General features: G+C 40.3%; 4 protein-coding genes across 7 annotated transcripts; 2 read left to right on the top strand and 2 right to left on the bottom strand.

Annotated features, from left to right (window-relative positions):
• Positions 1 to 34: 34 nt before the first annotated feature.
• On the top strand, positions 35 to 2,044 carry LOC127773344 (transcription factor bHLH137-like). The gene is made up of 6 exons (XM_052299408.1): positions 35 to 241; positions 709 to 924; positions 1,058 to 1,192; positions 1,309 to 1,395; positions 1,846 to 1,920; positions 2,006 to 2,044. The coding sequence occupies exons 1-6, from the start codon at positions 35 to 37 to the stop codon at positions 2,042 to 2,044; spliced, it is 759 nt and encodes a 252-aa protein (XP_052155368.1).
• A 1,270-nt stretch (positions 2,045 to 3,314) lies between these two features.
• LOC127775040 (vacuolar protein sorting-associated protein 60.2-like) lies at positions 3,315 to 6,931 on the bottom strand. The gene is made up of 7 exons (XM_052301349.1): positions 6,685 to 6,931; positions 6,434 to 6,585; positions 5,653 to 5,746; positions 5,487 to 5,558; positions 5,238 to 5,349; positions 4,697 to 4,845; positions 3,315 to 4,093 (listed from the first exon to the last, which is right to left on the bottom strand). The coding sequence occupies exons 1-7, from the start codon at positions 6,751 to 6,753 to the stop codon at positions 4,043 to 4,045; spliced, it is 699 nt and encodes a 232-aa protein (XP_052157309.1). The 5' UTR covers positions 6,754 to 6,931; the 3' UTR covers positions 3,315 to 4,042.
• Positions 6,932 to 13,381: 6,450 nt separating this feature from the next.
• On the top strand, positions 13,382 to 20,578 carry LOC127772883 (protein MEI2-like 3). Of its 4 annotated transcripts, XM_052298874.1 has the most exons (16): positions 13,680 to 14,108; positions 14,526 to 14,749; positions 14,857 to 14,902; positions 15,528 to 15,845; positions 16,005 to 16,067; positions 16,155 to 16,405; positions 16,502 to 16,660; positions 17,043 to 17,159; positions 17,238 to 17,389; positions 17,802 to 17,881; positions 17,977 to 18,369; positions 18,545 to 19,139; positions 19,244 to 19,328; positions 19,413 to 19,481; positions 19,715 to 19,894; positions 20,041 to 20,578. In XM_052298874.1, exons 2-16 carry the CDS (start codon positions 14,642 to 14,644, stop codon positions 20,203 to 20,205), a joined length of 2,781 nt encoding a protein of 926 aa, XP_052154834.1. In that variant the 5' UTR covers positions 13,680 to 14,108; positions 14,526 to 14,641; the 3' UTR covers positions 20,206 to 20,578. The 4 variants fall into 4 exon arrangements, with proteins under 4 accessions (XP_052154832.1, XP_052154833.1, XP_052154834.1 ...); XM_052298872.1 differs by lacking the exon at positions 13,680 to 14,108 and adding an exon at positions 13,382 to 13,519 and having other exon boundaries at positions 16,005 to 16,405; XM_052298873.1 differs by lacking the exon at positions 13,680 to 14,108 and adding an exon at positions 13,516 to 13,626 and having other exon boundaries at positions 16,005 to 16,405.
• Positions 20,579 to 21,087: 509 nt separating this feature from the next.
• On the bottom strand, positions 21,088 to 26,093 carry LOC127772884 (E3 ubiquitin-protein ligase ORTHRUS 2). The gene is made up of 9 exons (XM_052298875.1): positions 25,522 to 26,093; positions 23,831 to 24,363; positions 23,605 to 23,730; positions 23,136 to 23,235; positions 22,947 to 23,011; positions 22,741 to 22,843; positions 22,492 to 22,630; positions 22,170 to 22,384; positions 21,088 to 22,088 (listed from the first exon to the last, which is right to left on the bottom strand). Exons 1-9 carry the CDS (start codon positions 25,957 to 25,959, stop codon positions 21,438 to 21,440), a joined length of 2,370 nt encoding a protein of 789 aa, XP_052154835.1. The 5' UTR covers positions 25,960 to 26,093; the 3' UTR covers positions 21,088 to 21,437.
• Between the last annotated feature and the right edge of the window lie 154 nt (positions 26,094 to 26,247).

Genomic DNA, 26,247 nt, shown 5'->3' with positions numbered 1-26,247 from the left:
CTGCAGCAACCTTGAAGAGAAGGCAGCAGCAGCCATGGCGGCCTATGAGTATGAGAGCAGCAGCTGCAGCTCCCTTGACCCCACCTCAATGCCAATGGTGTACTCACCAATAGTGCTGCAGCCACAGGAGTGCCCTCTTTCCTTTGTCTTTGACAATGCCGCTGCCGCTGCCGGCGACAACAAATGGGTGCCTGGCATTCAAGGAAGTTGCCCTTGTTCATTGGGCTCAACTCAAGATATGGTAATTAAGCTCCTACTACATGTGCTATCTTTGCTCGCACTTTGCCATGAAAATGTATATATACAACTAGATGAAACTGCAAAATTCAGTAATATATATTTTTTTTTTCACAAAGTGTTTCAGCATACATATGTTTTTTTTTTACCTCAAAGGTTTAGCTTCTTCCCACATGATGCATGATATATTGAAGAGTTATTTGCTTGGTGATCATCTTTATCTGAAAAAAATGCGGCTTCGTCCTACTAGTACCAAGTGGAAATCTACCCAAAACCTGGAACTAAGTGCATATACATATGTAAATGTAGCAGTGACTGCTTTCTGATGCAAGTAGAATTATCATTGATGTTTAAGTTGTTAACCCCTTTGGTAAGTGTCCAAATATGTATGATGGGCCCATTTTATGTTGTGTTCATGTAATGATCTACCTTATGTGGTGCTGGGGGTTACTATGTGGTCTTGCCATTTAGGATGCAAGTTGGGGCAAGAGTAGAAAGCACAAGAGGAGCAATGTGGGCTTGAAGGGACTTGAGGAGAAAAAGGCAAGAAGGGTGGTACTACATCAACATGATGATGATGTGAAGAAGAAGGCCAAGGAGGCAGCAGGTGGGGAGCCACCAGCTGGGTACATTCATGTGAGGGCAAGGAGAGGCCAAGCAACAGACAGCCACAGCCTTGCTGAGAGGGTCACTCACTCACTCACCAGTCTTTTGTTCTCTTATCTGAATCGTTGTTATCTTAATTAGTAGTAACAGCTGTTTGTTAGTGCCCTTCACTTAACTACAGGAGTAGTAACATCTGTTGATTTGTTACTTATAGGTGAGAAGGGAGAAGATCAGTGAGAGGATGAAGATGCTGCAAAGCCTGGTTCCTGGTTGTGACAAGGTCACAGGGAAAGCCCTCATGCTAGATGAGATCATCAGCTATGTGCAATCTCTGCAGAACCAAGTTGAGGTGCTGCTATATGTCACTCAGATAAGAATTGAAATAGCTAATTGAGCACGTAGTATCATCGATGGCTCTTCTGCTCTGTATATGAAGAACTGATTCATTCTTTTGTGCTCATTCAGTTTCTGTCCATGAAGCTTGCCTCCCTTAGCCCTATGATGTATGAGTTTGGACCGGGCATTGATATGCACCCAGATGTTCTTCGACAGGTAAAGTAAAAATAGGGAACAATGACAGCATCAATCCAAACGCAAGCAAGCATCTCTGAAGAATTCTGTGATTCCAGTTTTGCTTCTGCCATGCATGCGATCAATATCTCTGACTCTCTTAGTACTTAGTATTACCTTCCTTGTTTGATTAAGCTTGCAAAGATGCCACATGAGATGGTGCAGTGCATGGGCCAAATGGGGAGTACAGGCATTTCACTCCAAGGACTAGGAGGAGGACCCACAGGCTTTGCTCAGGTCAAGATGATAACCATAGTCTCTCTGAATCTGAACCCAATCTGCATGACTGCATCAGATGTGATGTCGCTTCTCCTGTGTTGAACACAAATTATTCCACCAAGCACTCATCAAGAGTAGTAGGAGTAGCAGATAAGGAAGGCAATGTGACACTGATCATGCATGCGCTGCCTGTGCTTCACCTTTGCATTGCAGGATGGCAGCAGCCACATGAACATGGTGGTGATGCAAGTTGGAGAGCAAGGCCAGCAGCAGGGCTCTCTTCACCAGGTCGAGATGAGCAGCCACTGCTTCTTTCATTAGTAGTAGAACCCATGCATATTCTGGTAATTGAGATACAAGCATGATTGATTAGCAAGAAGCAAAGCTTATGTTCTTTGCAAATGGTGACTGATGATGTGTTAACTGTTGCATTTGCCAGACTAATGCAGCTATCTAGTAACATTTGTACAAACTAGGAATGGCCACGAAGCAGCATCACATAGAGGAGGAGATGCCGAATCAACAAGTGAAGTGAAGTGAGCAAGCTGAAGAAGAAGAGTGGGGCAAGCCGACAGAGTTGAACCTCCTGAAGATCTCACAAGGATCCTTTGGTTGCTGGCTCAGCTGTACCATCTCCTCCTGGGCTCCAAAATCCACACTATCGATATCTCTGCCTTCACCGTCACCAAGACTGCATGCAGACAGTACCAAGACGAGGACATGTACTGTTGCTCCTCCTGCGTTTCGCTTCATTCATTCATCTGCTGCTGTGCTGTTCCTCCCCCTCTTCTGTGTGTTGCATCTGTAGATACTCTACTCCCTTTTCATGTGTTTAATACTCCAGAAATGTGCATGTGTGTGTGTGCAATATGCATGCCTTGCAAATGTGTACTTGATGCTGCCAGCCTGATCGATATGACTTGGCCTCCTGCCTCCAGTCCTCTCTTTTACACTGTACCATCTCTCTCTTTATCTCTGCTCTGGGATCCATTCAAAGCTTGCAAATGCAAATGCAAATGCAAAGTGGAATCTTTTATTAGGCAACCTGATCTGACCTGACCTGCTGCTTGTACTCCTATTTGGACACATGAAAAATGAAAATGGTAGGAGAAGCAAGGGCCATATCTGGGCTTGTAGCCAGTGAACATTGGACTTGGAAAGATTCATCAAAAAAAAAATTTGCTTTCCCAAAGCTGCTGCTGACCCAGCACCTTTCAGAATTCTCAGATCGGATGCTTGTCTTTTGAGTTTTGAGCCTTGACCAGGTTAACTACATACTCCTATGCAACTTCCTTTCTGCAAGCTATGTTATGTACAGTACATCTGTACATGTATGACGGCCGCTGTAGATAGGACTACAGTGCTATGTTGCCATGCATGCTCTGCTGCACCTTTTGGGCTGAGAATTCAATGTTGTTTAATCCTTTTCTGCTAGGGTTGGTACTATAGTAGGGATAGCATTCACAATGAGTTCATCAGCTGGAGCCAATATTCAGCTCAAATTAAGGCAAAGCATTTGCAAGTTAATCCGGTCGCCAGTAATGCATACACCTTTCATCCTATAAAAAAACACTTGTATAATATATATATGAATTTAGATATATTCAAATTCATGTTTAAAAGTGAACTTATTTTGAGACAAATGGTGTAGACACTCGACGCATTAATAACAATGCACTCAGTCACACTAATCAAGCTTTTACTTTTCTTGCCACAATCTTCAGTATACATCAGCCCAACAACACTCCATAGATCGCTTATACAAATATGCTCAAATTCTGGAGCAGTGCAGACTAGTATCAAATCTCTCTAGTCTACTGGACTTCCTTGAGAAAAGTAACTACTCCCTCTGTGAACTCCGTTTCACAATGTAAATCATTCTAGCATTTTTCACATTCATATTGATGTTAATGAATATAGACATATATCTATCTATATATCTATCTAGATTCATTAACATCAATATGAATGTGAGAAATGCTAAAATGACTTACATTATGAAACGGAGGGAGTAGTAGTAATAATACACAAGATATCTGAATCAGGTAAAGCAACCAAACTGAACAGGATATCACCAATCCTTCATGAACTGCAAGCCAGCAAACAGATTAGTCTGATGACATATGCCGACAAGTGAATGGACAGAAAGAGGTCTGCAACAGGCAAAACCATTGTTTCGAGATGCAAGGGCAGCTCATCACCAACACAGAATAAGGACTTATATATGTATGCCCCAGCAGCCAATTAAATTTACACTGTACTTCAAAAAGTAACAAATGCTTACATATAGACCCTAAACAAAACAATGAGAAAGCTATTTCCAATCTTAACAAATTGCAGTAGTATATGAGCAAAGATACACTGAATTTGTTATTGCATACGACATTATGTTTTTACAAAACGAATCCAATCAACTACGGATCGATGCTTGTGGCACTGTCGGCAATCCCAATTCGTCCTCCTGCACCAACAAATAAAAGCAACTTTCAAATTATTATTATTGTTCACAAGAGAATCCATTAACTATGCCTAAATGGGGTATTTGTTTCCAAAGCTCTGAGTGAATTCATTATAAATGAAGCCAAAGGGCCTATTTGGCATGAAAAGGTTTTCATATTATCCTTTTATGTGCCCCCCATCATCGTCACGTTGTGAATATCTGGTCTATAAAGGGCAGGTCGACCAACTGTAGAATATAATCTATACCCCTACAGACTTCGGTTACACGGTGTACTATCCTATCAGCTACTCCCTCCGTTTCACAATGTAAGACTTTCTAGCATTGCCCACATTCATATAGATGCTAATGAATCTAGACATTATTATATATATAGATTCATGCTGCATCTATATGAATGTGGACAATGCTAGAAAGTTTTACATTATGAAACGGATGAAGTACCAAATTCTGCAGTGAGTAAATGAATTCAAATCTAATAAATACAAGTACAAAGATCTTCAAATCTGCATCCTATCAAATAGTTCACATCAAGATAAAGAAAATTATTTAGAGTGAACTTCTAAGCAGTCTTATTGAAAGTAAACATTGTCACAGTCCATGTACCTGCTGCCGGTTTGGTGGGGCGGGTGTGTGACCCGTTGGTGCAGCAGGCAAGTTAAGCTCAGAATCTAGATCTGATTCCTTATCTGGTTGAAGGTACGAGGGGACTGAATTTGATTCAAAGTCCATGTCGGCTTCCAAAGCATCAAGCTCTGCATTTTCCACATAAAGAATCAGGACATCAAGCAGACAAGCATTGTTTCTTTGCTTTCGGTAAGTCAACACATGCAAAACACAGAACTGGTGAAGGACCAATAGCAAAGTACCAAAGAGATGGATTCAGAAAAAAATAATAATTCATGAGCATCTAGACTGTTTTCTGCCTCAACACGCATACAAATTTAGGTTGAAAAGAAAATCCACCAGATCACCATCAGAAACTGGAAATTATTTTCAATTAGACGGCAGTAAGCAGCTATGGCAAACCCTGACTACACTATGGACAGAATTGTGGGGAGAAAAAACAAGTTGATTGCATAACTTCAAGGCAAACATTTTTGTGGTGCCAGTATAATCTACGAAAACTGAAAAATAAGATCCATACCCCCCATAAGTTCTTCCTCGTCAATGTCATCAGGGACATTGTAGCTTCTTCCGAGAGTTTCCTGTATTTCATTGCTCACATCCATAAGATCCATCATCTCGTCTTGCAAGCTCTGCAGATAAGAAAAGCATGGGTCTAGATTCAGATGCAATTGGAAACAGAAGAAAACAGGGAAACAACGAAAATCCATTGCAAGCCAGAAAATCTTGAAAACATGACGAATATGTTACACAAAAAGATGCTGCGTACATCTATATCTTCAAGCTTGACAGTTTTCATCATTCCTTTCAGCTCTTTATTGGCTGCCTTCATTGCAGTCATCTGCCCAAATGAAAACACTTGTATCTTAAGTTTGGGAATCAGGATGTAAAACATCATGGAAATAAAACTTCTTGAGTATACTATAGCTATATACCGTTTGCTGAGCATCTTTAAGTCCCTCTGATGCAAAAGCAACTTGGTCAAGGTTATATGTTTGGTTGTACAGCATGTCACGCTGCCCTTCGTACCTGTCAGGAAAGCATATATAAGACAGTATACAGATGAGCACAGTACCGTAATAGAGTAAGTAATTCGAAGGAGAAGCAAAAGAGCTCAACAAGATATACAGAGTGAATGGTAAATGATGATTGGGTTCCTTAACTAAGTAATAAAATAGAAGTCTCTTTTTTTCTTATAACATAACTGCTACCCTTAGGAAAATCTTTCAAAATATATATGAAGAACCACAACGGTACTTAACCAAAAAAAGAAGATGAAGTACACTTAGAAAGGAAAAGACTCTGTGCTTATGAAAGGACACAAACAATTTACAGAGTCAAAATTATGCCTCTTTTTATCTCAAATGACTTGTAAGACGATGAATTGTAAAAATTGGCGTAACCGGGACTTGGTACAAGATGCAACGGTTTATAATGTCATCAATGGCGAGTTCTTTAATTTTTCATTCATGTGTTGTTGTTGTCCACAAGGAAGAAGGCAGTGCAACAATTTGATAGGCAACACAAGGGCAGGTTGCAAGAGCTCAGCTTTGGTGTCTATGTATGATATTTGGGTGAGGGTTGGATGGTTGGGGTTGCAGTAGAGATTATTATTATTAGGCAAAAGTAGAGTAACCAATCTTCTTCTAATCTAATCTAAGAGTATATAAGTATGATAAGTAATGATGATGAAATAAAAAAAAAGGGGAGATATACATTCTTCGCTGCTTGAGGACCCTCATGGCGCGTGCCTTGATGGCCTCCTGGGCGGGGCCTGGCCTGGTCTTCTTGATCTGGTCCTTGTAGCGGGCGAGCTCAGCGTCCAGCTTCTTGATCTTGTCGTCCACGGAGTCGCCCCTCTTGCTGATCTGCGGGTTTGTTTGATTCGATTCATTCGATTGCTTGGTGGATGAATTGAATAGAATAGAACTGAAGATGGAATCGAAACAAGAAAGACAGAAAGAAACCCGATCGGTGGCATCCTGGATGCTGGGCGGGGGCTCCTGGTTCTTCTTGGCGCCGAAGATCTTCTTCATCGGAAGGAATCGGAGGCGGAGGCGGCGATTGGCTTGGATTTCCTCCTCGTGTTCTTCTTTCTCCTCCTTGCAAGTAGTCCGAAAAGAGCAGGGAAGGGAGGGGAAATTTCTCCTCCTTACGTGTCTGTTTGTTTCTTCTGTTTGACTCGTTTCGGTTTCTCTCTCCCTTCCTTCCAGATCAAAGTTTTTTTTTTCTCTTTCTGTATATATATATATATATATATATATATATATTTCTTTTTTTTTTCGGGGATGTATATATATATTTCCTCCTTGTGTGGGAGGGATAATGCTTTCAGAAACGAGTCCTCCTCCGATTTGGATTATTCTGGTCCGTGTGCCTATCTGATCCACTGCAAATTAAGGCCCATCTCAGCCCCAGCCCACCTCATGATCAATCAAAGGAAAAAAAATTCAAACTTCCCGCAAAAAATTCGCATTGAAGGATTTTCACGAAATGCCAAAGTTTGACACATTTTAGGGTTATCAAATTTTAATTTTAGTATCGCTAGATGTCTTTTCATTCATTGCCTCACTAAATTTTGCTAGCCTTTTCGTAAGGACAAACTTCCAAAAATGCGAAATGATGATAGAATGACATTAGCATACATATGTTTAGTTTGTTATTCTACCACCGTTTAGTACCACTAAATTCTGATAGATTTGAAAGTAGTAGTAGCAAACTAAACAGGTTCTTAGTACCTTTCTACTAAATTAACTAATAATATAATAAATTGCAAGGTGGGTATAATAACTTAATTAGTAGTTCATCTTGAATTGACATTACAAAATCATATCAAATGTGTGTTATGTGGGTTATCCATTGACCATACTCACCTCTTTTGTAAACATGGGTCGCGCACGGTTTACAAAATAAATCAATTACTCAATACTTTTAGTAGTAAGGATATGTTTGGTTCGAAACCCTAATTGGTAGTGTTAAACCTTTGAGTAAGTTTTTACTATAATAGGGAAGAGTAGTATCAACTCTGTTGATTTGGGTAAAAATTAGTATCAATCCAAATGACTGACTAGTTATACTATATATATTAAACCCAATATATATACACACGTAACCTTTCTAAAAAATTCTGATTTTTTTATCATGATTCAGTAGCGCAACTATTTCTGAATCTTCTTGAATCATGTTTCGGTACATAGAGCACTTGTTCATATTAGGGACAATTTTATTTTTGCCCCTACTTTGATGTCCAATATTGATTTTGCCCATGTTTTTTTAGGTTTTTGTTTTTATCCCTACTTTTTTTTGAAACGAATCAACCGTTTGCCTCTGTTACGTTAATTCTGGCTAACGGTGTTAAATGTGGGGGTAAAAAGATAGGTATACTCTTAGATATTTTCTCGCACTTTTGACATAATCAAAATACAAATATCTCGATGCCATTCTATAGCAGTAATTTAATTTGTCAAATTTTTGTGAAAGTTTACCAAAATTTGGATCAAATTTGAAACATAGGAAGAATCAATTTACAACATGTTCAAAGTTCGTGTCAAAATGGCTTATCTCAAAGTAGGGCAAATGTGCAAGTGGTGTACAAAAGTACGGGGAAATATCTAAGGCTATGCTTGTCATTTTTACCCTCATTTAACAACATTAGCAAGAATTAACGGAATAGGGGCAAACGACTGACTCGTTTCGAAAAATTAGAGGCAAAAACGAAAAAAATAACTGAGGCACAATCAATAGTGTACATTGAAGCAGGAGCAAGAACGAAATTGCCCCTTCATATTAAAGTATAATTATTTTCTTCAAACATATAGCATAAGGCCGGGAGGCGATTAATTGTTGTTACTCCATGAGCGAGCATCCATGCCAGCTCAATCCAAGACCAAGAGTTCGTTTACTCGGTTACGTTTCAGCTTTATTAGCCTAGTTGCCGCGGTATAGGATCCATCGATATTATTCCTGACTTCACTGGAAAACTACGGCGGCTGGCCTGCTACTCTAATTAACTATATGTATAAAGTTAGTGGAATTTATTTAATTAATTACTCTACGCATCGATCACAAAATAATATGCTACCCAATCCGTTGCATGTAGCTAGTTCGCCTCCCCTCTAATCTAATCTAAGTATATATACATATTTGTATTCGGGAAACTAATGAGATTAAACTGGTCCCTTGCGTGCGTGGACGGACACACAATGGAGAAAGAAATTCTAATTAAATTAAAGGCCGATGGAGAGCTTATTTCTTTCTTCATTTAGCCTGTGTTCGGATATGGGAAGTAATTAAATTAAAGGCCGATGGAGAGCTTATTTCTTTCTTCATTTAGGCTGTGTTCGGATATAGGAAGTTGGGAACTAAACTCCCTGCACGGAAAACGGAGTGATCCATTAGCACGTGATTAATTAAGTATTTGCTATTTTTTTAAAAAAATGGATCAATATGATTTTTTTAAATAACTTTTGTATAGAAACTTTTTATAAAAAATTCACCGTTTAGTAGTTTGAAAAGCGTCCGTGCGGAAAATGAGAGAGAGGGGTCGGGAAAATGGGATTGCAATCACAGCCTTATAAGATCAATTTGACTTTATGTGTTTGCCGAAAGACGTGTAATTATTAATACGATGATAGATGTTCACATTCATGTGGGTTGATGTGAACAAAACAATCTCAACTATTCAAATGAATGAAAAATATCAGAAAACAAAGAAAATATAACTGTTCAAATGGAAACATATGCAGTATCGGTCGGAAAATTAATTAGTAATTCTCGTAAAATACGAACGGCCTCTATGTATGGACAAATGGAGATGGACATGTACTAGGTATTTAGAATTTTGGTTGATGGTGATTCTGCCCCACCAAGGTTATAATGGAATGAAATTATTCCAGTCAAAAAAAAGAAATAAAGTAATCTACCGTATTATAAAAACAACAATTTTTGTGAAAATATGGTAAACCAAACAAACAGTCGGTGGGGCAGAAAAATCATTTGTGTTTCTATTTGCTTTCTTTTTTTTTTTACTATTTTCACCTGTTTTTGTTGATAACCATTGTCAGATGGTTCAATTGGAAAAAAGAAAAGGTACTCCTAAATGAAATCAGAACGGTACGTAGCCGGTTGGTCCGGAATTACCAACACCAATTTCACCATTAATAAAAGCCATGTCTTATTGTTATTATTGCTTTAGTCCCGTGTCAAGGTTTATAAGTCATAGTAAATAAGAAAAATCCCAGACGAATATATTCAAATTAACAACGTGGAGAGGATGCTTAATGGAAAATAGATAAAATAAAATAATTAGTAATAACGGTAGGAGTACTAATCTATGTACTTTGTGGCTTTCCTAGGTAGTCCGGTGTCATCTTAGGACAAATCTATGTGTAACCTACATTTTATGGCCTTTCACAGTGGACCACGCGGGGCGAATTGCTTCATACCTCCACCCTACTTGCATGATGCCGTGGAGGAGAGAGGGTGTGGGCCCTATTACCTTTGCATAGGCTCTCGTCCCTCGGGTAAGACGCGAGTTCCTTGCCTCGAAAAAAACTAGAAAAGCAGCATAGCATCCAAAGCATCGATTCTGGAAAGCTCACCCCACCCCCGCCATGCCTGGTCCCTCACCACACGCGGTCGCTGTTGTCGAGGACACCGCATCAGCACATCCGCTACCAATGCCACCGAATCTGCAGAGGAGGTGAGGAGGAGATCGGGAATGGAGCCGTCAGACCCGAGCGATGGAGGAGGCCTCCTTGACCTCTTTTTTTCTCTCTTTTACTGTCTCGTCAACAAACCGCGCGAAAGGAGAAAGAAGACTGCATGTGTCATGAGGTGGTGTGGCTCTAACATAGTAAGCCGAAGCCACTTCTACGCCGTTAAGCCGTCACATGTATGTATGTATGTATTGTTACGTGCCATGTGCAGATCATGTTGTGCTGTATGTATTATTGTTGCTGCTTCTACCATACTATCCTCTCCATCTCAATATGTAGCAATCTAACATGGGATTAGATCTATTTCTCATTCTAGATTGTTACATATTGTAACGGAGGGAGTACTGCCTAGGAGCAAGGGAAAAACAACGAAGCTTCTGTTGGAAGACTGTAGTACGAACAAACATGCACGCGTCCGTCGCAGGATGTTACTAGTTAGCTACAGCAGCAATTACTATCTTACATTTTCGGATTTTTCCTTTAATGATAGAATTTGGATCCAAAATCTCAAGATACTGGTCTCTCTCTCTATATATATCCATATACACGCTCAAGACAGTAGACAAAATCCATAGCATCTAGTACGTGCCAACCATGAATCAATCAGTAAGTACATGACATCAACATTACTCTATCATGCAAGTCAGCTATAGCTAGCTCGAGAACACAGAGAGAAAGATACTGTATCGTATCAATCATCATAAGAAGTTTTGATTTTGGTCAAACTTAAACTACTTTAAATTTAACTAAGTTTATGTATAAATATAGTAATATTTATAATACCAAATTAATTTTATTAAATCAACAATCGAACATATTTTCATAATAAATTTGTGTTGAATTGAAAATATTATTATTATGTTCTATAAATTTAATCAAATTTGAAGTAGTTTGATTTTACCAAAGTCAAAACATCTTATAAACTGAAACGGAAGGAGTAGTTATTATTATTATTATTATTATTATTATTATTATTATTATTATTATTATTATTATTATTATAAGGTAATAGTAGTGGTTTAGTTGTTTGCGGAAGCATAAGATACACGTGATGTGGACACGTGATTTTCGAAGAGATTATTTCTTTTGGAGTAATCAATGGCCAATGTCCACATGTTTAAGATAAAGATATGTTCGCCATCAATATGCTGCTGCTGCCTCCTATACTCCTCCATCTAACCTTCAATGGATGTGACACGGCCGTTGCACCATCTCAAAATATAACAAAATTTAACTTTCGATGTGGATATTAAAGAGTTAAATATAACAAATTTTTACTTTCGACACGGATATAAAAGAGGGGATCATATATTTTATGCACAAAAACCTCCCGTACACACTTCATACATACTAACTAGCAAATATCACGAAAAATTCTATAAAAAAGGCATTTACTACTAATAGTATTACACATATCTGCAAATTCATTATATTTTAGCCGTAACAAAAAAGTGAAAAATCTAACAGTTTTACAGGTAAAAATCTGTCAGGATTTTGTCTTTTTTATTACGGCTAAAATATAATGAATTTAAAGATAAGATTTCACATGTAAGTGTAATACTATTGGAAGTATGTGTCAATTTTTTTTAGGATTTTCTGTGACAATTGCTAATTGGTGTACATGGGAGGCTAGTATGCATAGGATATGTTTTTTTTTAAAAAAAAACAATGTGAGTAGGATATGTTTCCATTAAAGAGAGGGTTAAATAAAATTATCTTCTCAGGATGGATTATATATAGACCTAAATAGTTAGGGTTTAAATAATACCAAAAGTACTATAGGTAGTTTAGTGTTAAATGTCACTTCATACAAATATTAGGTTGTTATATTTTGAACAAAATTAAAAATGCAGAAGTTGTATTTTGGGATCGAGGAAATACCATATTATATCAACTACCACTAATAAAGTAGGAGTTATATACCATGAAGATAAGTGTATAACGCCAACTTAGAGAGCGTTTGAAAAGAGAGGAAATGAGAAAATCGATAAGATACACTAAACAAGGTGATAAATTAGCGCGTTAAATATTAATTATTTTGAAATTGAAAATAGATTAATATGATTTTTTAAAATAACTTTTCTATAGATTTTTAAAGAGTATTTTCAAATTTATACTAATATCACTATTAGGCAGGACACGGGAGGTGATGACAACCGTCTCGCGTGAACGGGAGAGGTTACGCCTCCTGCATTGCACTTTGCTCTCCCAATTCCTTATTCAATTCCCTCCGCTCTAAAATAAATTTATCTTTACCTTATTTTATTTATTTAATAAGTTCACTTTTAATCATCACTACATCAAAATGTGTGTAAAGGTAAGAAATAATTGTCTTAGAGCAAGTTTTATAGTAGATGCGACTACCACCTCTAATCTTAACCATGTCATCTACTTAATAATTAAGAGGCAACATGTATAATACATTACCTCTAATACACAACCCTAATAATTATTTTGTTGGTTCACTATGACATATCTCACTATCTCTTTATACATCTCATCTTCTCAACCAATCATAATATTCCCCATTTAATTCCATTAACTTTCTTTCAATCTTAAAACTCCTGACATTTTGAGACGACCACGTAGAGCAAGCCGGGTGCATTTGTCACTACACTTTTCTAATTTCTACTCCTTATTTTTCACGCTAACGTTTTCCAAACAACTAATAATGTGTTTTCTTAATATATATATATATATATATATATATTAAAGCTTCTTTAAAAACTATTAATCTATTTTCAAGTTTTTTATTATAATAATTATTTAATTAATTATGTGCTAATATCTATTTTAGATGCACAAGAAGTTTCCAAAAATTCTACAAGAGCATACGGTATGGGGAATCCAGGTCCAACAATTGTTTTCTCCTCTCGCCTCCCTCTAGCTCTTGTGTACGTTGTGTGTTGTCATTGTGTGTCTGTCTTACGGACAGTGGTACTCAAGAGAGCATCTAGTACTACTCGTGTCGTTGTGTTGGTATGTGGTCTTCCTCCTCGTGTCTGTCGCTCTGCTCTCCCCTCTTCCTATTCTATGATATGGCATGGCTCCATTATTGATTGCTCTACGGATGGCATGGATGGAGGTTGGTCTCTTCTTCTTCTTCTTCTTCTTCTTCTTGTTCCTCTTTCCTCTCCCGCGTGGCCGACCCGAACAAGGGAAGAAGAGAAGAGGAGAGTAGTGGCAAACTAGGCTAGTACTCCTGCTGCTCGCCTTGTTGTTTGCGTTATTGTTTGTTTGCGTGCGGCGGCAAGGCAACGCGAAAAAAGATTTGTTTTTTTCTATTAATATTATTTTGGAGGGCCAGGGGCGGTTCTCGTCTCTTGTTTGCTTGCAGTGCGGGGGAAGAAGGAGATGAAGCCCCTGGCCAGGGTTCCCCGCCTCTCTCTCTCTCTTCTCCAACTAGTTAAGCTAAGCTAATGTCCATTTCCATCTCCATGTCCTTGCTTCTTTTCTTTGGAATCGCTGCCTTACGCTCACCGAGAAGCAACTTGCATTTTCAGCAAGCAACCATTTCTTTCATATAAGCAAACCCCAATCCAATCCAATCCCAACCCCAACCACCTCTGCTCTGCTTCCTTTCCCTCCCTGTTACTACTGCATTTTGCCATTAATCTTCTCTCTCCCTTTCCGCCTCCTGCAACCTCTTCATTTCTTTGCTGCTGCTGCTTCAGGTGAGCTGAGTCGTCCTTTCCTCCCCTCATGCCAAAATTTCTAGAGGCTTCAGCTTAATCGTCACATCTTTTTCTTACACAAGTTTTATTATGAGATCACCACCACCTCTTCTTGCCTCACCACCTGCTGGTTTCTCTTTTTTTTTCGAATAAGAGGGCAGGAGGGCTGCCTCTTTTTCATTAATAAAGAAGGAGCTGGTTTCTCATTTTTACCCTGCCTTTTTTTTTTCCTTCTCTTTTGGCTCGATTCAGTTTATCCTCTGCTGGTTTAAGAGAAATATATTTTCTCCTTGTTGGAATGGGCCATCTTTTTGTACATGTGTAGTTGCTCTCCTCTAATCCCTAACCCTTGAGGGGCACACATCTTCTCTCTTTCTTTTGGGTGTCCTGTTGCTAATCTCTCCTGTCCTTGTGCAGGAAGTTGATGAAAGGGGCCAAAAGTTTGAGAGATTGAGGCGGTGAAGAAACCACAAAAACAGGAATCCCAAAGTGACCCAAGGCAGGAAAAAAAAAAGGGCTCTTCCATTGCACCTATGGTGATAGCTTCTGGAGCCATTGACAGGAGGCACCTGTCGCCATTCACCCCAACTTCAGACGACTCCTCATCTTCATTCTTCTCTCAGGACCTTGTCCCTACAGAGGTACGAGTAATAAACAAACCAGAAAACCATCCTGCCTGCCACTGATTTCTTTTTATTCTGCAAGACTGTAGCACCTCAATTATTTTCCCTTCCATGCTTCATTGCAGAGGCAAGTTGGATTTTGGAATTCAGAGTCAATGGTGGATCACAAAGGTGTGGATCATGCTTCATTTGAAAATTATTATCTCATGGTTGTTGCTTCTTACATGATGGAAATTATTCAGATTGGTGCTCTCTTCTGTATTCTTGTTAATAGTAATCTCCTAAATAGATCATACCTGACTTGCCTTACCCAACTTATGCTTGAAAGAACAGTTCGGGAACTCATCTTTCATGTTTATGGGAGATATTGGTGATTGCTTGTTATTGTGGTCACTTCCCGCCCGTTCTTTGCCACCAATTTAACTAACTAACTATAACCTATAAAACCAGAATTTTTAGGCTGTTGTATCATTTATTAGTTCAGATTATTTACTGCCAGGGATTTCCTGTTTAGACTAGATACTGCACTGGTTGGCTAAAAGTGATCAAGTATCCAATTTTGGTAGGTAAAGATATCCCTGAAACAGTTCAGCAGGGAATGAGTAGGAACTTTACTTGTGGGAGAATGCTTACGGAATTTTGTCCCAAGACAGTTTGGTAGGAACTAGTTGGACGGTTAATTTAGCACAGTTCGATATTAAATGATCAATTTATCATATGATACATGTATTGAAGGTTGTAATATGGTGATAGGTTAAATAGTTCTTCAGGAACTGACTGTGATCATTAATGGCAGGGAGCAAGTCAGTTTTTGCTTCTCCACTTGAAAAGATCCAACCCAATGGAGCAAATCATGCAGGAGGTCCGGAAACTCCAGGAGGTCAAGCCTTCAAGGGCCTGGACATCCTTAGCCTCAGCAATTTGATGCGGCAAGAAAATGCTTCAGGTTCACCGTCACTTTCTTGGGGTGAGATCCTCACAAACCCTATATCGAGGCTTGGCTTGTCTACAAGAGAAACAGCTTTTGTTGATCCAACTACTGCTGATCAACATGTGCCTGGTTATGGGAAGGGACTTTCATCCAGCTCCCTCTCTGAAGTATTCAGTGGCAAATGTGAGTTCCCTTTGCCTTCTTTTTTTCCCCTATAAGCCGTGTTGATAGTAGAATTTTATCATCTTGGTTGCACTACAACCAAAAGTACTGTTTTTGAAAGAAACCACAATATTGTTCATTGAAGATTAATCTTTTCTAAGAGTTCATGATGTTCTGCAGCGAGAGAAATAGTAAGTGGTGTTCTTTGTCAATCTACTGGGACACATACCTCCATCTACGACGGTGATGAACCTCTAGAGTCCATGGAAGCGATAGAAGCTCAAACTATTGGAGATCTCCTTCCTGATGATGATGATGATTTAATATCAGGTATTGCCGATGGATTTGAATTTACTGGCATGTCGACCAACCAGGATGATGCCGATGAAGATATATTCTGCACTGGAGGAGGAATGGAACTTGAAAACAATGATTCCATAAAAGGTGACAAAGTTCAGGATGGATCCTTCAAGAGCCAAATTTCTTCAGGACACTCCATCAATAAACAACCTTCCCGAACTCTTGTAGTCAGAAATATTACTGCTAACATCGAGGATTCTGATCTGACGGTTCTGTTTCAGGTATTGAACCTTTTCCTTATTTCATTTCAAATTTTGGTTTTAGTTTAGTAAACAATATCCTTTTTGAACCTATATACACACATATATATCTTTCAGCAATACGGGGACATTCGCATGCTCTATACCTCCTTCAAGCACCATGGGTTTGTAACTGTTTCTTATTATGACATAAGAGCAGCCCAAAATGCAATGAGAGCGCTGCATAGCAAGCCTCTGGGGCTGATGAAACTTGATGTGCAATTTTCTTTTCCTAAGGTATGCATAATAATATCAGTAGTTTTGAATTAGGCATGCTACCTAATCTATATATCTTCCTTATCATGCCATTTGTTACTTGGGCAATGTTGTTCTGTTTCATTTTTCATTCTAACTTGCTACAAAATCATGCTATTACTTTTACTGGTGCCCCTTGTTTATTTATTGGTTTTTGTTCCTTTTAGCATGCAATAATCATTTATATTCTATGTTTTGAAAATTAAATGCTGTTTTTACATAGTACTGAGACACGCAGTCGTTCCGGTAATTGCGCTACTTCTAACATGCTATATATTTGCTCTAAATCTGTCTGCATGCCACTTTATGAGTTCAATAGTTAAACACTTAATATCTGATGCTGTCATGTCGCGTACTTTGCTAGGAAAATGTTCCAGGCAAGGATATTGATAAGGGAATGTTGGTGGTATCTAACATTGATTCTTCCATCTCCAATGATGATCTTCTCCAAATGCTCAGTGTTTATGGTGATGTAAAGGAGGTAGCTATACTGCCATAATTGAGTAATTGACTACAAAACTGAAATCCGCACACTATGGTAATCATTTGTTGTTTATAGATTTCCAGCTCTCCTATAAGCTGCACCAAGAAGTTTGTAGAGTTCTATGATGTTAGAGCAGCAGAAGAAGCACTACATGACCTTAATAAGGGTGGAATTTCAGGCCCAAAGTTCAAGGTTGAACTTAGCCAACATGGAGAGGCAGGATCTTGGTAATTTGCTTGGCTGAATTTTTTTCTACCCGTTTTTGGTATTATCTTTTCATACTCGTGCTAGCTATCGTTGCCTTCCTTCATACTATAGGTTTAGTATGTTAGTTACCTTTGGGAGATGGGATAATATCATAATAAAATATGTTCACTGTTTTCTTAGGTAAAATTATGCAAATACTCCTAGATGCAAGGAATGTATCTCAAGTTCTCATTCACGGTTTTTCTCATAGCTTTGCAGCCACTAACACACCTATTGGTCGTTCTTTCATTTTGTGGAACAGCCAAATATCAACTCTATGTCAATCACTTGAACCTTTTAAATTTTCATTAGGGACAAACCAACTGGGCGTGTAACTTTTTTTTAAGCGTTATTTGATTAGTGTGGTGAAGATTTTATTTATGTACTTAACAGCTTGAGGCAGCAACATTCTAGAGAATGGAAGCAAGACAGTTTGCCTCACCAACCTAAAAACTCTTCACCTGGGACCATTGGTACAATATATTACTTGGATATATTTTGGAAATTGTTGATCATTTCCTAGTTTGAGATATTTTGACTTATTTTGCCCTTTTTCATGCCAAAACAGGAAAGTTGGGCACCAAATGTCAGGACAACAGAACTGTTCATAATTTATTTTCTCCAGTTAACCAACAATTGGAGAGCCCAACCCAGTGCATCTCTACGACTGGTCCTCAAATTTTATCTTCACCTATCAGAATTAAATCTACACTTCAGCACAATAATCAAGCCTCTGTTGGCGATCTTAGTGGACCTCTTGGTCAAGGAAACTTTGGACGTGGAATACAAACCCTCCACCCACGCTCATTGCCAGAGCATCACAACCGCATTTGTAATAACTCTAAGTCCATGACAGTAAGTGGTAGGAATGCTAGCTCTAGACAAGACGGAGTGGATCACAATATCCAAAAAGTGGGCCCTGCTGGCTTTTGCGGTCATTCTTTTGATCAAAATAATGAAGGTAACAGTTCTCAGCTTCAACTGCTCATTGTTGGCTTTACTAACCTATGTTTTTATTACCATAACAACATAATGGTGAACCTTTTTGGAAATATTGGATGATGTAGTTGATGAATTGACCAGCTTAATGATTTTTTTTGTTAGAATTTCATCAGCACAGAAATTGTTTTTTGCAGCATTTGGCTTTACTGAAATTGGAAGTTGCCCCCTTCATGGATATCACTACACCTGGAACCACACAAATGTTTTTCCACAAAGTCCCTCAGCTCCAATACTGTGGTCAAACTTGCAGCACCCAATGCACGTGCATAGTTATCCTGGTGTGCCGCCTCACATGCTGAACACAGGTTCTTATCCCATGGACCAGCATCACTTGGGTTCAGCTCCTGACAATGGAGGCAGTTTTGGAAATGTTCACTCTTTTCATCCAGGATCTCTCGGAAGCATAGGTTTGCATGGTAGCCCTCAGTTATATCCATCAGAATTATCTGCCTTTGCATCCAGCAGAGGAAATTTTAGGGAGGCCATGTTCTCCCCAGTTGGCGGTGGATTTCAATCCCTTCAGCAAATGTGCAATGCAATCAATGGTCGGAATCCTATGATCCATGTTTCCACTTCATACGATGCTACTAATGATCGGATGAGGAGTCGCAGACATGATGGAAATCCTGCACAGTCTGAAAACAAACGGCAATTTGAGCTTGACATTGATCGCATAGCAAAGGGTGAAGATTCACGCACCACCCTGATGATCAAGAACATACCAAACAAGTAGGTTCTGCACATCTTGCCACCGGTTGCCAGCTGTCTTGCACATTACTCAGGTATCTTTTTTTTCTTCTGTTGACTCAAGTCATACTTGATGTGATCCACAGGTACAACTGTAAGCTGCTTTTGGCTGTCATTGATGAGAACCACCGTGGAACCTACGATTTCATCTATCTCCCAATTGATTTTAAGGTCTACTTTTTTTTTCTTAGTGTAAAAGATTGCAACTGTGAGTACAATTTCAGGACTGACTTTTGCAATGTTCACTTTTCTCAGAACAAATGTAATGTGGGGTATGCTTTTATCAATATGACTGATCCGCAGCACATAATCCCATTCTATAAGGTATACATATCATGCATGCATTACTAGTTAAGCTTCTCCGTTTTCAATGTACCTTCCAAGATCTAAGCATAGCATATGATATAACAGTATTTTTATTATTGTGTTGCATTCTTTTTTGTGGGAGGAAGATTTTTTAACAAGTATTTCTGCCCTGTAGAGTACTGCCAGTTTTCCCCTGGCATTTTCTAATTGAAAGTATGCATAGGATTAATTGGACTTGACATTTGCTGCAGACATTTAATGGCAAGAAATGGGAGAAATTCAATAGTGAAAAGGTGGCGTCGCTCGCATATGCCCGGATTCAAGGAAGGAGTGCTTTGATTACTCATTTTCAGAATTCTAGCCTGATGAATGAAGACAAATGGTGTCGACCTATGCTTTTCCACAAAGATGGTCCAAATGCAGGAGATCAGGTGTGAATATCTCTAGTGCTTACTGTATACACTAAATATACCATATGAGTGACCACTTCTGACTGACCCTATTCGCACAAAATGATTGACATGGCGGTTTTATACATATTATTATTTTCTGATAAAGATACATATTATTATTGCAGGAGCCTTTTCCTGTGGGGAACAATGTCCGGTCTAGGGCTGGGAGAAATAGGTCGCTCATCAGCTTGGACACTAAAGATGCAAGTCCGTCAAGCTCCCCAGACCAAGAAAGCAATTCTGTCGGCACCGCGAACTCAACTTGCCGTACGACCTTGGAGCAAACCTAATCACTAACTGGAGGGCACAAGAAGCTGTAATGATAAACTAGGGAATTCCCAGTTTTGCTAAGTATTTATTTGACTATCAGGGAGCCAAAGTTTGTGACCTGTGAGTGTAATGATGAATGAAAGGCTCTGCCAGGCAAGGCATCACCTCCACTAAAATTATGAGAGGGATCATCAGTTTTGCCCTGTGTATGGATGGAGCTGTGAACTGGTTGGTATTGTAACGGTACTACTACTTCAGTAGAGCAACAAGTGTGTGCGTGTGAATGTGATTGACTCTCTGAGAGATGAGAACTGGAAGCTGTACAGTTGATGAGTTAAGTAGTCGAGTCTTTGGTTGAGATTGACCACCGAAAGTACATTCATTATCTTCTCAGATTGACTGCGCCTTGATTCATTCATTTCATGTACTACTAGTACATGTGTCTCTGATTCTTGTACCCCTTGCACATCACACAACTGCATGGGGAAATTGTACACGAGCTGTTGGAGTTCATTGCACATCAATCTCAAAACCTGCAAAAAAGAGTGCTGTGCAGACCTAGCTAGGCAAACTTAAAAGTCTAAGGGCAAGTTTTATAGTAGTGGTGAATACAACCTCTAATTTAAATATATCATCTACTCATTAATTAAAAGGTAACAAGTGCAATATATCACATATAATACACGGCCTCTAATATTAATTCACTCTCACACCATCTTACACTTGTTTTGAAAATTATGGAGATTACCCAATGCTCATTCTCTCCTAACTTCTCTCATTCACCTCATCCCATCCCTTAATCTTATGTGGCAAATTTAAGAGCTAACATATAGGAGCTCTAAGCAGCAGATTAGATGAGATGGTTTACAAGACATTGCAGCAAGAAACAAGGCAAACAATGATAGTGCTAGGAAAAGGAGTAGCATGAGAATCCAAGGCAAACCATGCCAGTAATTGGAATTGGAAAGTTGTATGAGGAACATCCATCATACATCCATACAGGTAAAGGTAAAGCAACCACTGTATATAAGTATATATTCCTTCAACTAACAACCCAACCCAAGCCATCCCAAAAGCACACCGCGGCAGTTCCAGTTCACCCCTTGTGGATCAAAAGAGCTAGAGCAACAGCACGAGGCAAACGGCCTAAATTACTAAATAGATAGAATATACGAATACGACCCCAAAATGGCTCCAGTCTCCGTCTTCTTCCCCTCTACAGCCAGCCAACCAGCCATTCATCCATCTTCATTCAGGCTTCAGCGCGGGTAGCCCTCCTGGTCCTTGTCGCAGGGCTACCATCAGCTTCACCGCTAGCCTTTGCGCTGCTCCTCGTCACCCTGCGAGGGCTGCTCACAACAGGACTACCGCCACCGCCTTTGGCATCAACCTCACTACTCTTCCTGCTGTTGCGCTTCACAGGAGTTCCGCCGCTCAGGGGAGCATCCTCTTCCGCTGCTGTCTCCATAGCATCACCACCTGTTTTCATCCTTTTACCATCATTTGTGGCAACAGCATCCCCCTTGCGCTTCCTTGCCTGCTTCTTCTCAGCCTTCTCAGAAGCCCGCTTCGTCGCCTGTTTCTTTTCAACTGCAATGTCCACCACATCAGCACTGTCCATCTTCTTGTCACCTTGTTCTTTCTCATCCTCTCCTTTGCTCTTCTTAGGCTGCAGGTCCTCTTCCTTGATTACAACCACAGCCTTGACCACTTTGCCATCATCCTTCAAGCTGCCATCATCCTTCAAGCTGCTATCATCCTCTCCCTTCTCTAAAGCTTCGTTGTTTCCATCATCTCCAGATGACTCAGCACCATTGCTAATATCTGAGCTTGTCTTGGTATCACCTTCTTCAACAGCCTTTCTTTGCAAGGACTCAATCAAATCCATCATCTCTCGATTGATCTGAAAGAAGCAAACAAAGCCAAGCATGAGCAAGAGAATTACATGTAATAGCATGCTTCAACAAACATAAACTTGTTGTACCTGTGGATTCTCTAGGAAGTCACAAATATCAGTTGGACATGAAGGGCACTTCTTCACAATCTTCTGTGCCCTTAGAGTCCGCCCACCCCGGCTTCTCTCCCTCATAGACGATTGACTACCATATGTCCCAACCAAACACAACTTGCAGAAGTTATGAGCACATGGAGTAGTGAGTGGTTCCTTCATCACTTGCTTGCAAATGGAACATCCAAACTCTGCAGGAAACATAAACCAATATAGAGTGAGCAATTTAGTGCTTCGAAGCTACGAACACAAGTTGTAATAGTACATATCTAAGTAACAAGCATGCAACAGAAAGAACCTTTCAGCAGCCTTTCAGCCACAGACATCTGGGCACGCCTTGCAACCCTCCGGATTTCCTTGTCAGTTGCAGGATCCCCTGATAGGTTAGGCTTTCTGCTGATTGGTGGAGGCTTCACCCACTTCCAGCCTTCTTTCTCCTGTTATGAACCAATAGAAATCAGAGGTTAGCGGTAGCATAGTATGGTGACATGGAGCCAAAATAAAGCATTATATGATGATATTGCATCAAATAGAAACATGCACATACATCAAAGTCCCATGAAGGAGTTCCTTTCCTCTCTGATATGTCTGTTGCACCTTTCAGCTCATCAACTTTGGGGAGTGGCCTCGGACGGTCACCATAAATATCACTTAAAACCAAATAACATAATGTCAGTATGAACAAAATGTGTTGCTCAAATGAATAATGAACAATATGCATGTCTCAAGTCAAAAGTAAGCATTTCAACGAACCTAGTCCAAGGAGCTGGTTCATTGTCACAACGTACAAAGAGATACCTGCAAACCTTGAATTTACCCTAAGAGACAAGACAGCAAAATATCCATTATGTTTCCAATAAAAAGAATTATCAACTGATGAACTGCAGAGCACAAAACTACAAAGCAACATTCACAAAGCTGTGTACAAGAGAATGGCATTACCTGAACACTAATCTTCCTCCAACATTTTTCAATCCTGTAAACTCCATCATACCTCACACCAGCTTCAGGAGCATATGAAGAACGCTTCTCTTTGTGGGACCTTTTTTTAAGGGAATGTAATGAGTTAGGGGGGCATGACAAACTATAAATCATTTGAATAGTGAAAAGGATATATATTTGGATCATCAATAACAGACAGACAAACAAAAGAGAACAAATATATACACTAAACAGTAGTACTCCATAGAGCGACAGTAGTAGTCCTACAAAAGTTATCTGTTCCAAGAGCCAACAAATATCTACATAACTATAACAGCGGCAGATCAGAATTATCTTTCTACAGCAAGATTTTACCAATTATAATAATAATGGAAAGGCACAGATTACAAAGGTATGACAATTTACTCAGGCATAACATTATCTCCTTAAGATTAAACTGCTAAGTGTAATCATGGCAGAAAGAACATACCGCACAACCCTGACAGGGTAACCCTTGAGGCAACTAATACGAAGAGCAGCATTCAGCTTCTCAAATTTCTGGTCTGAGGACTGCTCCTTGTTTGTACGCTTGTTCCCACTTAGATCTCTTCCACCACTGTACAAGTATAAATTATATTATAGAGTGTATTAGCAATTGCTCATATCAGAGATCACTGAGAAAAACTGAATGATGGCAAATGGTCAAGTTTGCTAACCTTCCAGTATATAGAAACCATTCCCCATGGTCCTCATCATCGACATACCCACCTGAGAGGGCTACCGACTGAGCACCATGTGTGGATTGGCCAGCAATACCAGCCACGTGAGGAAAATGGGCACCCCATTGCCTGCACTCAAGTCTGTCTTCCCATGTATCCCCAACTAGAACACCAATGCTTCTCTTGGGGTCATTCTCTGCAAGAATGGGGCCAAAATGGTCGGGTGGGATAGTAACAAAGATCTGGCCACTTGAAGCATTAGCTTTTCCAGCCCTCTTAGCCCTTTCAGTTGTAAAAGCCTTGTCAGGTCTATCATCATTTCGTATGTAATGATACGCAGCTGCAGAGACAGCTGAGTTGGCATTCTTTGAAACCTTAGCCATACGGATAACAGAAACTAATGCTGAGTTGATTCTTGGCTGCTCTGCCATTTTTGCTGGTATTTGTGCCCGGCATTTACCACATGTCCTTTTTCCGCTGTGGATCCATTTCTGGAAGCACTTCAAGCAAAAGTTATGGCCACATGGTGTCTGCCCAAGACAAAAGTAGAATCTGATGGTTAGAAACGCTACCCAAAAAAAAAGGGTCCAATGAATTGACAGAATAGCAAGAACTTTTACCTACCTACAATGCATGGATCAAAATAAGAATTATGTGCAGAAACTGGAAGGTTAAACCAATACCCCAAAAGAACAAGACAGCACTTTTAACAATGCAAGGTATTGCATCAATCCAGAAGAACAAGCATGTGATGGCAATAGAAGCTAGCTGTACCACATACAAATGTCTAGTGACTGATTAGGCAGCCGCTTGGGTGATGTAATGAGCTAGGCTGGCAAGGCAGGACGGTGTAAGCCTAATCCTGGAGCCTAGGCAGGTTACGTGGATTGCCTTTTTAGAATACTGTTTGCATTATCAGAATTGTACGGTGGATTTGGTATGAGCTAAAACAAACATATCTAGGCATAGTAAATGTGTGCATGTGGTGAAAATTAGGAGTGACATACCAGTTGGCATTACCAAAGCAAACAATTATCATCTAGAAAGGGCATGCAATCGATGTGTTCAACAAGTTAAACTTGAATTGTAACAAGCATTGCAGTCTCAATTAATAGAAATAAAGAAATGTAAGCATCACTCTACGAGGTGCGTAACATCGATGATCTGGTTCATGATAATCAGTTAAGAGTGGTCTGGTGGGAGGATGTAAGCCTAGCACCTAAGCAGGTTATGTGGGTGCCTTTTTAGAAGACTTGTTCCGTTATTGGAATTCAAATGGTAGCGTAGATTAGGTCTGACCTAAAACAAACAAACACACACACACACACACACACACACACACACACACAGATGCCATGAAATAAGAAATATAAGAAATGAGTAGCAAAAGCAAACAATATCATGTAGAAATGGTACATGGTCATTTCAACTAGTTAGAAACCTTAAACGATAACAGGAAATGCAAATTGAACCAACAGAAAAGAATAAATGGCAGCGTCAACTCAAAATAAGATTGACGGATAATCAGGGATGATACAACTCTAATGTAAGTAATGAATATAAATGTGTGAAGAGAGGGGATAGGATAGCCCCCATCATCACCCTAGCGTTAAGATAAATCATCGTACATATAAGCAAAGCAAGTAGTAAGAGGAAGAATGGGGGAAAGGCCCCGCAAGAGTACTGACGGTGACGGGGCGTTCGGGCAGCTTCATGCAGAAGGCGCAGCTGAAGTTCTTGCCGATGACCTCGAGGACGTCGTCCCCCTCGTCATCATCGGCGTCGGCACCGGCGGGCGCGGCGCCGCCGAGAAGCTCCTGGCGGCGGCGTGCCTTTTCCTGGTCGGAGAGGGTGGCGTCGCACTCGATGGCGCGGATGGCGGCGACGAGTTGGCCGGCACTCCCAGGGGCGAGCGGTGCCGGGGCCGGGGGCGGGGCGTCGGTGGAGTCCCCGGAGCAGTCGGGGCAACTCCATTGGGCGGCGTCGGCAAGGGCGGGGGGCTTGGAGAGGCAGGGGGAGTGCCACGGGGTGGCGCAGGTGGAGCAACGGAGGAGATCGACCTCGGGAGGGGAGGCTACGCGGCAGACCATGCAGACGCCATCGCCGTCGCAGGGGAGATCAGGCATGGCGGCGGCGGCGGCTAGGGTTTTTGGGGGCGAGGAAGGGAGGGAATGGAGGAGGTTTTGAAATCTCAAAAATTTTCGATCTCAAAACCCAACCCGACAGCGGAGTGGGGTGGTCTCCTCCTCTTCACTCGTCCTTGCTATTTGTAGCCCCCCAGCCCCAGCCCAGGCGTCTCTATCTATCTGTGGATCGCCGGAGGGAGACGATGATGGACCCCACGCGTCAGCTGCCGTGGCTTGGTGTGAACGCGTCCCCCGCCCCGCACTCACTGCCAACCGGACCCCACACGC

Source organism: Oryza glaberrima, chromosome 5, assembly GCF_000147395.1.
Source record: "Oryza glaberrima chromosome 5, OglaRS2, whole genome shotgun sequence".
NCBI lineage: Eukaryota > Viridiplantae > Streptophyta > Magnoliopsida > Poales > Poaceae > Oryza > Oryza glaberrima.
Note: the sequence above shows the minus strand (reverse complement) of the source record. Positions and strands in the feature narration are given on the sequence as shown.